The sequence below is a fragment of the Diorhabda sublineata genome, chromosome 5 (assembly GCF_026230105.1).
Source record: "Diorhabda sublineata isolate icDioSubl1.1 chromosome 5, icDioSubl1.1, whole genome shotgun sequence".
Lineage (NCBI taxonomy): Eukaryota > Metazoa > Arthropoda > Insecta > Coleoptera > Chrysomelidae > Diorhabda > Diorhabda sublineata.
Genome location: NC_079478.1, coordinates 37,160,961 through 37,175,446, shown reverse-complemented (window position 1 = coordinate 37,175,446; position 14,486 = coordinate 37,160,961). Strand labels below are relative to the sequence as shown.

The 14,486-nt window shown below is 28.9% G+C and overlaps 1 protein-coding gene across 1 annotated transcript in view; it reads right to left on the bottom strand.

Annotated features, from left to right (window-relative positions):
- Window positions 1–449: 449 nt before the first annotated feature.
- The window catches only part of LOC130443814 (octopamine receptor beta-1R-like), a 28,507-nt gene continuing 14,470 nt past the window's right edge, over window positions 450–14,486 (bottom strand). Inside the window, exons 3-4 of the mRNA XM_056778665.1 lie at window positions 1,825–2,067; window positions 450–1,090 (exon numbers count right to left, since the gene is read on the bottom strand). Coding sequence (XP_056634643.1) covers window positions 736–1,090; window positions 1,825–2,067 — 598 coding nt within the window. The 3' untranslated portion in view covers window positions 450–735. The remainder of the gene's footprint in view (window positions 1,091–1,824; window positions 2,068–14,486) is intronic.

Sequence of the window (14,486 nt, the reverse complement as noted above, 5' to 3'; positions counted from 1 at the left end):
AAGAATGATCGATTCGCTTAATACAAAAAAACGTACTTAACAATGAATGATCGATTCGTTTAGTACAAAAAAACGTACCTAACAAAGAATGATCGATTCGTTTAACATAAACGAACGTACGTGTCACTTCAGGTATATTCCATTCAAACGAACGTACATGATGAATAGAATTAAGAAGATGTATGAATCATTCAATACAAAAGAACGTACCTAATTGATCGAGTCGTTTAACACAAAGGAACGCACGTGTCATCAGTTTCAATCGATTGAGGTTATTCAGATTCAGAATTCGGAATCTTTTTTTTTTATTTATGCGTAATCCAAATTCTCTGCTTAATTTTCATTAGATCCAACGCAATATGTCTTTTCATATAAATTATACCAGTTAAATAAACTTATTTTAACACGAACCGTTTTCTCAAAATTTTAGAAATACATTTTTTATTGTACGAAATATCCACCGAAGGAAAGTTGTGAAAGTTTTTATATTTTAAGTATTAGACCAAAATCTTATGGAAAATAATGTCCGATATGATAAAAATCAATACGCGGAGCAGTATATTTTCAATTTCCACCAAAATATGTTGGAATTTATTTGATTTTTCGAGCCAAATTATCAATTTAAAATGTACACCGTATGATGAAAGATTCGGAAGTTTCGAAAGATGTCGTCAAAATATAAACGGCTTTATTGCATCAGATATGTAGATTCTATATATTGAAAAAAACAAAAACTTAAATACAGGCTTCGCTCTGCCTCAAATTAATAACTTCTTGTTCGGATAAATTACTAAATCTCTGCACAATGGCCTCGGCCCTTAAATAATTGTTTCCGTGCAGCTCGCTAGAAGCGTTGCTGCACGTTATCGGCGGATCCCTTCCAATCGAATATTTCCTACAAACTAAATACGAAGAAGCTTCGCAACAATTCTCCAACGTTTTTTTGAAAGCCACCCGAAATTCCCTATTGAAATAAGCATAAATCAACGGATTAAGGGCCGAATTGAAATACCCCACCCAGAAAACTAAAGTTACCACCCACGGCGGGCTGTAGCACGATCTGTAACCGCACAGGGCCGATATCACGTACCTGGAAAGGAAAACGAAACTTCACTTTTTGTATTTTAACAATTTCCGTATACGAGGGAAGTTGAAATATAATCGAGACAAGCCGTTTCTGTTTTGGACTTCGTGGGCTCTTCACCGACGTTTCACAACCCCCCTCCGTTGCTCAAAGTACCGTACGTCGAATTGTGCTATTGGAAAAGAGAGAAAAAGCATCGGTTTCCCATTTTCCGTCTCCAAATTCTTCGGAATTCACGAAATCGATTCGGTAGTGAATCTGCTGTATTTAAATGAACCGAAACGTTCAAAAATGACCGCGGAAGCGAATTAGACACCACCACACAACATTCCCCTCGTATTTTTGAGGAAATTTTCGAAAATTTTGACTCAAATTTCCGATAGTAAATAAACGCGTTTGTCTCGATCATATTTGAACGTCCCTCGTATAAATCCATTTGTAAACTACTCAATTTTTATTATCCACCGATTTATTAATTTTTTTTATTATTTCATATAATTTATCAATCAGAAAATGCCTTTTCTACGATTTAATTCAAACATAAGATTGTTTTTAGTAAAACATGTTTTTTCTTCATTGAAACTATCTCTATAAACAGGATATTTCTATAGTAACTTCTACAGTTAATTTGGTAATGCCATCTGTCAATCTGTCAATGTCAATGTCACGTTAACGCAGTTTAAGATCTGTCAAAAGTGAAGCTGCTTTTCTACGCGGGTATGTCTTGTAGATGAACTTACCAAAGAAAAAATGGCAACCAGCAGGCTAAAAACGCAGATACGATTATCCCTAACGTCCTGGCCGCTTTTCTTTCCCTTTTCATTTTGCTACTGGAACCGGGATCGGTTGCAACGGCTTCGGCGGCTGCTGCTTTATCTTCTGATACTAAACCTTCGTCGACTGATTGTCTTAACGACGATAAACCCGCGGAAATCCCGTTGATTTGTAGATGTTTGTTAAGGAGAGCCGCCGCCACTTTGCTCCTGAAACAATAAAAGGATACAGGATGCGTATGAGTGAGATCGAATTGTGGTGGATTCACAAAAGTGCGTCCGCCAAATTTTCAATTTTTAGGAAAACTCGATTTGTATGTACACGCAAATTGAAATTTTGGCGAACGCGGTACATACAAGTTCGCCAAATTCATAGATCTGAAGTAAAAGTTTGTCCTTTGAAAATTAATAAATGATTTGATATAAATACAGGGTGATTTATTCGAAAACAAAAAACCAAAAAATAACGTATTATTATTTTGATTCACCCTGTATCTAATTTAATAAATTTCAACGAAATGAATAGTTTTTCACAATTTTCACTATTATTCGAAAGCTTTAGCTACAAAAAATCTTCATTATTGAATTTGCACTAAATTGTACAGGGTGTTGAACTTTTCAAGATTTTTATGGAAAATTCGTTATAACTTTTTAAATACCCCGTATAACATATCACAACCCTATATTATTCTAATGGTAAAGTCAAGCTGATTCCAAATATGCAATCAAATACAGGGTGCTTCATTTAAAAAAAGGTAACTTTGATTTGTAACAACTTTCTGGAACACCCTGTAAGATTATTTATATGTTTAAAGTGTGATAATTAATGATGAATAATATCTCTGAAATTTTCCAAATGGTACTTTGAGAATTAATAAATGATTTGATATAAATACAGGGTGATTTATTCGAAAAAAAAAACCAAAAAATAACGAATTACTATTTTGATTCACCCTGTATCTAATTTAATAAATTTTAACAAAATGGATAATTTTTCACAATTTTCACTATTATTCGAAAGCTTTAGCTACAAAAAATCTTCATTATTGAATTTGCACTAAATTGTACAGGGTGTTGAACTTTTCAAGATTTTTATGGAAAATTCGTTATAACTTTTTAAATACCCCGTATAACATATCACAACCCTATATTATTCTAATGGTAAAGTCAAGCTGATTCCAAATATGCAATCAAATACAGGGTGCTTCATTTAAAAAAAGGTAACTTTGATTTGTAACAACTTTCTGGAACACCCTGTAAGATTATTTATATGTTTAAAGTGTGATAATTAATGATGAATAATATCTCTGAAATTTTCCAAATGGTACTTTGAGAATTAATAAATGATTTGATATAAATACAGGGTGATTTATTCGAAAAAAAAAACCAAAAAATAACGAATTACTATTTTGATTCACCCTGTATCTAATTTAATAAATTTTAACAAAATGGATAATTTTTCACAATTTTCACTATTATTCGAAAGCTTTAGCTACAAAAAATCTTCATTATTGAATTTGCACTAAATTGTACAGGGTGTTGAACTTTTCAAGATTTTTATGGAAAATTCGTTATAACTTTTTAAATACCCCGTATAACATATCACAACCCTATATTATTCTAATGGTAAAGTCAAGCTGATTCCAAATATGCAATCAAATACAGGGTGTTTCATTTAAAAAAAGGTAACTTTGATTTGTAACAACTTTCTGGAACACCCTGTAAGATTATTTATATGTTTAAAGTGTGATAATTAATGATGAATAATATCTCTGAAATTTTCCAAATGGTACTTTGAGAATTAATAAATGATTTGATATAAATACAGGATGATTTATTCGAAAAAAAAACCAAAAAATAACGTATTATTATTTTGATTCACCCTGTATCTAATTTAATAAATTTCAACGAAATGAATAGTTTTCCGAAATTTTCACTATTATTCGAAACCTTTAGCGACAAAAAATCTTCATTATTGAATTTGCACTAAATTGTACAGGGTGTTGAACTTTTCAAGATTTTTATGGAAAATTCGTTATAACTTTTTAAATACCCCGTATAACATATCACAACCCTATATTATTCTAATGGTAAAGTCAAGCTGATTCCAAATATGCAATCAAATACAGGGTGCTTCATTTAAAAAAAGGTAACTTTGATTTGTAACAACTTTCTGGAACACCCTGTAAGATTATTTATATGTTTAAAGTGTGATAATTAATGATGAATAATATCTCTGAAATTTTCCAAATGGTACTTTGAGAATTAATAAATGATTTGATATAAATACAGGGTGATTTATTCGAAAAAAAAAACCAAAAAATAACGAATTACTATTTTGATTCACCCTGTATCTAATTTAATAAATTTTAACGAAATGAATAGTTTTCCGAAATTTTCACTATTATTCGAAACCTTTAGCGACAAAAAATCTTCATTATTGAGTTCCCACTAAGTTGTACAGGGTGTTGAACTTTTCAAGATATTTATGGAAAATTCGTTATAACTTTTTAAATACCCCGTATAACATATCACAACCCTATATTATTCTAATGGTAAAGTCAAGCTGATTCCAAATATGCAATCAAATACAGGGTGTTTCATTTAAAAAAAGGTAACTTTGATTTGTAACAACTTTCTGGAACACCCTGTAAGATTATTTATATGTTTAAAGTGTGATAATTAATGATGAATAATATCTCTGAAATTTTCCAAATGGTACTTTGAGAATTAATAAATGATTTGATATAAATACAGGATGATTTATTCGAAAAAAAAACCAAAAAATAACGTATTATTATTTTGATTCACCCTGTATCTAATTTAATAAATTTCAACGAAATGAATAGTTTTCCGAAATTTTCACTATTATTCGAAACCTTTAGCGACAAAAAATCTTCATTATTGAATTTGCACTAAATTGTACAGGGTGTTGAACTTTTCAAGATTTTTATGGAAAATTCGTTATAACTTTTTAAATACCCCGTATAACATATCACAACCCTATATTATTCTAATGGTAAAGTCAAGCTGATTCCAAATATGCAATCAAATACAGGGTGTTTCATTTAAAAAAAGGTAACTTTGATTTGTAACAACTTTCTGGAACACCCTGTAAGATTATTTATATGTTTAAAGTGTGATAATTAATGATGAATAATATCTCTGAAATTTTCCAAATGGTACTTTGAGAATTAATAAATGATTTGATATAAATACAGGGTGATTTATTCGAAAAAAAAAACCAAAAAATAACGAATTACTATTTTGATTCACCCTGTATCTAATTTAATAAATTTTAACGAAATGAATAGTTTTCCGAAATTTTCACTATTATTCGAAACCTTTAGCGACAAAAAATCTTCATTATTGAGTTCCCACTAAGTTGTACAGGGTGTTGAACTTTTCAAGATATTTATGGAAAATTCGTTATAACTTTTTAAATACCCCGTATAACATATCACAACCTTATATTATTCTAATGGTAAAGTCAAGCTGATTCCAAATATGCAATCAAATACAGGGTGTTTCATTTAAAAAAAGGTAACTTTGATTTGTAACGACATTCTGGAACACCCTGTAAGATTATTTATATGTTTAAAGTGTGATAATTAATGATGAATAATATCTCTGAAATTTTCCAAATGGTACTTTGAGAATTAATAAATGATTTGATATAAATACAGGGTGATTTATTCGAAAAAAAAAACCAAAAAATAACGTATTATTATTTTGATTCACCCTGTATCTAATTTAATAAATTTCAACGAAATGAATAGTTTTCCGAAATTTTCACTATTATTCGAAACCTTTAGCGACAAAAAATCTTCATTATTGAGTTCCCACTAAGTTGTACAGGGTGTTGAACTTTTCAAGATATTTATGGAAAATTCGTTATAACTTTTTAAATACCCCGTATAACATATCACAACCCTATATTATTCTAATGGGAGAATCAAGCTGATTCCAAATATGCAATCAAATACAGGGTGTTTCATTTAAAAAAAGGTAACTTTGATTTGTAACGACATTCTGGAACACCCTGTAAGATTATTTATATGTTTAAAGTGTGATAATTAATGATGAATAATATCTCTGAAATTTTCCAAATGGTACTTTGAGAATTAATAAATGATTTGATATAAATACAGGGTGATTTATTCGAAAAAAAAAACCAAAAAATAACGAATTACTATTTTGATTCACCCTGTATCTAATTTAATAAATTTTAACGAAATGAATAGTTTTCCGAAATTTTCACTATTATTCGAAACCTTTAGCGACAAAAAATCTTCATTATTGAGTTCCCACTAAGTTGTACAGGGTGTTGAACTTTTCAAGATATTTATGGAAAATTCGTTATAACTTTTTAAATACCCCGTATAACATATCACAACCCTATATTATTCTAATGGTAAAGTCAAGCTGATTCCAAATATGCAATCAAATACAGGGTGCTTCATTTAAAAAAAGGTAACTTTGATTTGTAACAACTTTCTGGAACACCCTGTAAGATTATTTATATGTTTAAAGTGTGATAATTAATGATGAATAATATCTCTGAAATTTTCCAAATGGTACTTTGAGAATTAATAAATGATTTGATATAAATACAGGGTGATTTATTCGAAAAAAAAAACCAAAAAATAACGTATTATTATTTTGATTCACCCTGTATCTAATTTAATAAATTTTAACGAAATGAATAGTTTTCCGAAATTTTCACTATTATTCGAAACCTTTAGCGACAAAAAATCTTCATTATTGAGTTCCCACTAAGTTGTACAGGGTGTTGAACTTTTCAAGATATTTATGGAAAATTCGTTATAACTTTTTAAATACCCCGTATAACATATCACAACCCTATATTATTCTAATGGTAAAGTCAAGCTGATTCCAAATATGCAATCAAATACAGGGTGAGTCATTTAAAAAAGGTAACTTTGATTTGGTTCGTCATTTTGAAACACCCCGTAAGATTATTTATATGTTTAAAGTGTGATAATTAATGATGATTATAATCTTTGAAATTTTCTAATCGGTACTTTGATAATTAATAAATGATCAGTTATAAATACAGGGCGATTTATTCGAAAAAAAAAAACCAAAAAATAACGTATTATTATTTTGATTCACCCTGTATCTAATTTAATAAATTTCAAAGAAATGAATAGTTTTCCAAAATTTTCACTATTATTCGAAACCTTTAGCTACAAAAAATCTTCATTATTGAATTTGCACTAAGTTGTACAGGGTGTTGAACTTTTCAAGATATTTATGGAAAATTCGTTATAACTTTTTAAATACCCCGTATAACATATCACAACCCTATATTATTCTAATGGTAAAGTCAAGCTGATTCCAAATATGCAATCAAATACAGGGTGCTTCATTTAAAAAAAGGTAACTTTGATTTGTAACAACTTTCTGGAACACCCTGTAAGATTATTTATATGTTTAAAGTGTGATAATTAATGATGAATAATATCTCTGAAATTTTCCAAATGGTACTTTGAGAATTAATAAATGATTTGATATAAATACAGGGTGATTTATTCGAAAAAAAAAACCAAAAAATAACGTATTATTATTTTGATTCACCCTGTATCTAATTTAATAAATTTTAACGAAATGAATAGTTTTCCGAAATTTTCACTATTATTCGAAACCTTTAGCGACAAAAAATCTTCATTATTGAGTTCCCACTAAGTTGTACAGGGTGTTGAACTTTTCAAGATATTTATGGAAAATTCGTTATAACTTTTTAAATACCCCGTATAACATATCACAACCCTATATTATTCTAATGGTAAAGTCAAGCTGATTCCAAATATGCAATCAAATACAGGGTGAGTCATTTAAAAAAGGTAACTTTGATTTGGTTCGTCATTTTGAAACACCCCGTAAGATTATTTATATGTTTAAAGTGTGATAATTAATGATGATTATAATCTTTGAAATTTTCTAATCGGTACTTTGATAATTAATAAATGATCAGTTATAAATACAGGGCGATTTATTCGAAAAAAAAAAACCAAAAAATAACGTATTATTATTTTGATTCACCCTGTATCTAATTTAATAAATTTCAAAGAAATGAATAGTTTTCCAAAATTTTCACTATTATTCGAAACCTTTAGCTACAAAAAATCTTCATTATTGAATTTGCACTAAGTTGTACAGGGTGTTGAACTTTTCAAGATTTTTATGGAAAATTCGTTATAACTTTTTAAATACCCCGTATAACGGCAATTTTAAAATTACAATATAAGTAAAAAATCATCTCCACCAAAAATTAGTTGATGCTGACATCATCACGTTCCATATATACAGTGTGAACTAACAAAATTGTTGATAGATAAATAATTTTTAATGCAACCCCCGTATTTTATTTACTTTGCGAAATATCACATTTTCGAAAAAGTTAACGATAAAAATAAAAAATTTTCCGCAGAATTAACAAAAAAAAAAATAATATACAGGCGATTATTTTATTATAACATCGTCATATCATAAAAATAACTTTTTACGAGGTGAATTCCAAAAATTCAATACATACAAATACAATTTCAATTAGTTTCGAAATAATCATTCATCATAATCTATTAAATTCCGAGACGTCGATTCCGATACGAAAGAAATAAATCTCGAGATACAGACGGCATGTATAGGGTGTTGAAAATTAACGGATAACCTGCAAAAAAAGCCATTAACTTCAGACGCAACTTCGCGGAGCTCAAACTAGACAAATCAAAAAAAGCGTAAGTGAATGAGATTGATTAGAAGAGGTGAAAAAAAAGTTGTTATACAGGGCTTAACGAAAAACTTGCTTATTAGATTTAATTCAATAATACAGGTTGAGAAAATTTCTAATACGGAATCGAATTGGACAAAAAATCGAAATTATATTGATAATAATGAAAAATATTTCGAAAAATACAGCCAAATATGTTTGTTTGTCTCGAAAATGAAATAAGAAAGTCGTTTTTCGTATTTTCCCATGGCGAACCATCAAATATTTGTTTGTACATTTCCTTATCGTAACGTAAATCCGTCTTTTCTCAAACCAAGCTCTAAATTTCGAGTATATTTAGTATTCTCTTACCCTTTATATTCTTCGAGGATCCCATCAAAGAGAGGAATCCTTTTTAAAGCCTCTACGTACGCCATATTTGAAGGAATAAACCCGTCAGGATGAAAAGTCGATGGGAAGGATTAAACATTTAACATTTTTTCATCTAGAATAATATTTATCCGATGAAACCATTTATACATCGATCATTCTGTATATTCGTTCAATTAACAACAATAAATACGCTGGAAAAATCAATTTTTTCGACACGTTTTGAATAATTTACTTCTCAAATTTGAAATTTTGAAAAAAATAGTTTCCAAGCAGATCTTGACGCCTAAAAAGTTTATAATGACCTTTATATATTTATCAACTGATTTTTTCAAAGAATTTTAGTCGTTTTTGAAACAAAAAAAGTCACTGGGAGCTACATCTGGTGAATATAGTGGACAGTCAACGATTTTTTCTTCGAATGCGAATTTTCGGTTTGGGGTCGTTGTTTTTGAACAAACCTTGTATAATATATGATTCAAGGATTAATCTTTTCGTAATTCATATTAAACTGTTCGAGTTCTTGCACAAACAACGCAAATAAAAAGTTTTTTTTCAATTATTATAAGACACGTTCCAAAAAGGATTTTCTGATCGCTTTGTAGATCAAAAATGGAATTATTACAATGGAAATTCGTGGAATTTAATATCTACTAACAAATTATAATCTTTTTATTTGATATTCAGTTGCAGAAATTTAATAAATTCGACGAATTTTGGCGGTAAAGCAAAAATCGATCGGGAGACGCGTTTATAAATAAAAAACGTCGAGATCCTTTAAAACAACGATGAAAAATTGGAATTTTCTCGTGGAAAATATATTTGTATCCCCTCTTTTATCTCTAGGAAAATATTTCCTTAAAAATAAAGTAAACAGCCAAAATATATTTAGTAGCAATTTTGAACTGTTACATCTAGATGTTCCCATCTCTATATTTAGTTTTATTACTGCTTCTACTAGTCCTCTACCCTTCCTTATTGAAAAAAATCCATTATTGCAAGATCTAACAGTTCAAAATGTCGCATCTAGTTTCCCAAATCATCTTCCACCAAACTAATGTATCTAACCAGCAAATTTTTGTCTAGAATGTTCTGTCGAATGTTTAAGAAGAAGAGGAAGGCCTGTTGTACGATCCAAGTACTGTAGATTGACAAATACCACGATTATTTGCTATATAAGCAGAATACCCGCATTTTTGGTCACCGGCAAACACGTCTTTTACTTGATGTCTTCTTTTCGGTCATTATTATATATTTTGACTTCGAAAAATTTGTATCTTGAAGGAAATTTCGTATTTTAATCAAATATTTCAACCGCCTTTTGTACAAAAAGCGTTTTGGGAGCTTTTGCAGTCAAGGATTGTCTCTAATTTACCTCAAATTGAGGCTAGTTGAATGTTTTTAGCGAAATTCCCCACTTAATTTTGAAAAAAAGGGATTTTCATTCGACAATCTTTATTTTTGAAGAGTTTCACTGTCAGTTGTCGTTTTTTGACGTTTTTTTTTATTTATTTAAAGCCATACAAAATTGAAGTTTCGAAATCGTAACACGAAAACTTCGTAGTCGATTCCAGAAAACCAAAATTCAATTCATTAATTCAATGAATCGTATGATTGACACACAGATGGCGCCGCCACTGTCAAATTTATATGACGTTTATGTAGTACCAACTTTAAAAAGAGTATGTGTCAAATTTAATGACATTTCGATTGGATGGAAAAAAATGACAGCTGTCTAAGTGAAGTTATTTCTGTTTTTTTTTTTGAAAACAATCACGTGTGTTAATTAATTGATGAAAAAAATACTGTGCAAGCTCAGAAATGGTTTCAAAAGTGTTATTTGGACTTTGTTCCATTGAATAAAACTATTTGTTGTTGAATTTAAACGTGGTCGTACGGGCATCGATGATGGTGAACGTTCTGATCATCCAATTGAAGTGATTACTCCAGAAAACATCAATAAAGTTTACTGATTGTTCAGATTTAATCGTATAGTCCAGATCTGGTCCCCAGTGACTACTGATATCAAAAAATTATCGCCGATATCGTATTAAACTATTTGTAACTGCTTAAAATAACTGTTAATTCGAATTCCCACCTCTAGATTTCATTCAATAAGTATTTCGATGAATAAAATCGATTTCTGATGCAAAAAAATGTTTTTTCTTTTAGTTAATCACGTGACTTACCGAGTGGTGGTTTAAGTTTGAATTTTTTTGGAACAAAACGGTTTTTGAGTTTTTATTTTGTTTGTACGACACATTTTATCGTATTAAACTATTTGTAACTGCTTAAAATAACTGTTAATTGGAATTCCCACCTCTAGATTTCATTCAATAAGTATTTCGATGAATAAAATCGATTTCTGATGCAAAAAAATGTTTTTTCTTTTAGTTAATCACGTGACTTACCGAGTGGTGGTTTAAGTTTGAATTTTTTTGGAACAAAACGGTTTTTGAGTTTTTATTTTGTTTGTACGACACATTTTATCGTATTAAACTATTTGTAACTGCTTAAAATAACTGTTAATTGGAATTCCCACCTCTAGATTTCATTCAATAAGTATTTCGATGAATAAAATCGATTTCTGATGCAAAAAAATGTTTTTTCTTTTAGTTAATCACGTGACTTACCGAGTGGTGGTTTAAGTTTGAATTTTTTTGGAAAAAAACGGTTTTTGAGTTTTTATTTTGTTTTTACGACACATTTTATCGTAGTAAACTATTTGTAACTGCTTAAAATAACTGTTAATTGGAATTCCCACCTCTAGATTTCATTCAATAAGTATTTCGATGAATAAAATCGATTTCTGATGCAAAAAAATGTTTTTTCTTTTAGTTAATCACGTGACTTACCGAGTGGTGGTTTAAGTTTGAATTTTTTTGGAAAAAAACGGTTTTTGAGTTTTTATTTTGTTTTTACGACACATTTTATCGTAGTAAACTATTTGTAACTGCTTAAAATAACTGTTAATTGGAATTCCCACCTCTAGATTTCATTCAATAAGTATTTCGATGAATAAAATCGATTTCTGATGCAAAAAAATGTTTTTTCTTTTAGTTAATCACGTGACTTACCGAGTGGTGGTTTAAGTTTGAATTTTTTTGGAAAAAAACGGTTTTTGAGTTTTTATTTTGTTTTTACGACACATTTTATCGTTTAAACTATTTGTAACTGCTTAAAATAACTGTTAATTTGAATTCCCACCTCTAGATTTCATTCAATAAGTATTTCGATGAATAAAATCGATTTCTGATGCAAAAAAAAATGTTTTTTCTTTTAGTTAATCACGTGACTTACCGAGTGGTGGTTTAAGTTTGAATTTTTTTGGAAAAAAACGGTTTTTGAGTTTTTATTTTGTTTTTACGACACATTTTATCGTTTAAACTATTTGTAACTGCTTAAAATAACTGTTAATTTGAATTCCCACCTCTAGATTTCATTCAATAAGTATTTCGATGAATAAAATCGATTTCTGATGCAAAAAAAAATGTTTTTTCTTTTAGTTAATCACGTGACTTACCGAGTGGTGGTTTAAGTTTGAATTTTTTTGGAAAAAAACGGTTTTTGAGTTTTTATTTTGTTTTTACGACACATTTTATCGTATTAAACTATTTGTAACTGCTTAAAATAACTGTTAATTGGAATTCCCACCTCTAGATTTCATTCAATAAGTATTTCGATGAATAAAATCGATTTCTGATGCAAAAAAAAATGTTTTTTCTTTTAGTTAATCACGTGACTTACCGAGTGGTGGTTTAAGTTTGAATTTTTTTGGAAAAAAACGGTTTTTGAGTTTTTATTTTGTTTTTACGACACATTTTATCGTTTAAACTATTTGTAACTGCTTAAAATAACTGTTAATTTGAATTCCCACCTCTAGATTTCATTCAATAAGTATTTCGATGAATAAAATCGATTTCTGATGCAAAAAAAATGTTTTTTCTTTTAGTTAATCACGTGACTTACCGAGTGGTGGTTTAAGTTTGAATTTTTTTGGAAAAAAACGGTTTTTGAGTTTTTATTTTGTTTTTACGACACATTTTATCGTTTAAACTATTTGTAACTGCTTAAAATAACTGTTAATTTGAATTCCCACCTCTAGATTTCATTCAATAAGTATTTCGATGAATAAAATCGATTTCTGATGCAAAAAAAAATGTTTTTTCTTTTAGTTAATCACGTGACTTACCGAGTGGTGGTTTAAGTTTGAATTTTTTTGGAAAAAAACGGTTTTTGAGTTTTTATTTTGTTTTTACGACACATTTTATCGTAGTAAACTATTTGTAACTGCTTAAAATAACTGTTAATTGGAATTCCCACCTCTAGATTTCATTCAATAAGTATTTCGATGAATAAAATCGATTTCTGATGCAAAAAAATGTTTTTTCTTTTAGTTAATCACGTGACTTACCGAGTGGTGGTTTAAGTTTGAATTTTTTTGGAAAAAAACGGTTTTTGAGTTTTTATTTTGTTTTTACGACACATTTTATCGTAGTAAACTATTTGTAACTGCTTAAAATAACTGTTAATTGGAATTCCCACCTCTAGATTTCATTCAATAAGTATTTCGATGAATAAAATCGATTTCTGATGCAAAAAAATGTTTTTTCTTTTAGTTAATCACGTGACTTACCGAGTGGTGGTTTAAGTTTGAATTTTTTTGGAACAAAACGGTTTTTGAGTTTTTATTTTGTTTGTACGACACATTTTATCGTATTAAACTATTTGTAACTGCTTAAAATAACTGTTAATTGGAATTCCCACCTCTAGATTTCATTCAATAAGTATTTCGATGAATAAAATCGATTTCTGATGCAAAAAAATGTTTTTTCTTTTAGTTAATCACGTGACTTACCGAGTGGTGGTTTAAGTTTGAATTTTTTTGGAAAAAAACGGTTTTTGAGTTTTTATTTTGTTTTTACGACACATTTTATCGTAGTAAACTATTTGTAACTGCTTAAAATAACTGTTAATTGGAATTCCCACCTCTAGATTTCATTCAATAAGTATTTCGATGAATAAAATCGATTTCTGATGCAAAAAAATGTTTTTTCTTTTAGTTAATCACGTGACTTACCGAGTGGTGGTTTAAGTTTGAATTTTTTTGGAAAAAAACGGTTTTTGAGTTTTTATTTTGTTTTTACGACACATTTTATCGTTTAAACTATTTGTAACTGCTTAAAATAACTGTTAATTTGAATTCCCACCTCTAGATTTCATTCAATAAGTATTTCGATGAATAAAATCGATTTCTGATGCAAAAAAAAATGTTTTTTCTTTTAGTTAATCACGTGACTTACCGAGTGGTGGTTTAAGTTTGAATTTTTTTGGAAAAAAACGGTTTTTGAGTTTTTATTTTGTTTTTACGACACATTTTATCGTTTAAACTATTTGTAACTGCTTAAAATAACTGTTAATTTGAATTCCCACCTCTAGATTTCATTCAATAAGTATTTCGATGAATAAAATCGATTTCTGATGCAAAAAAAAATGTTTTTTCTTT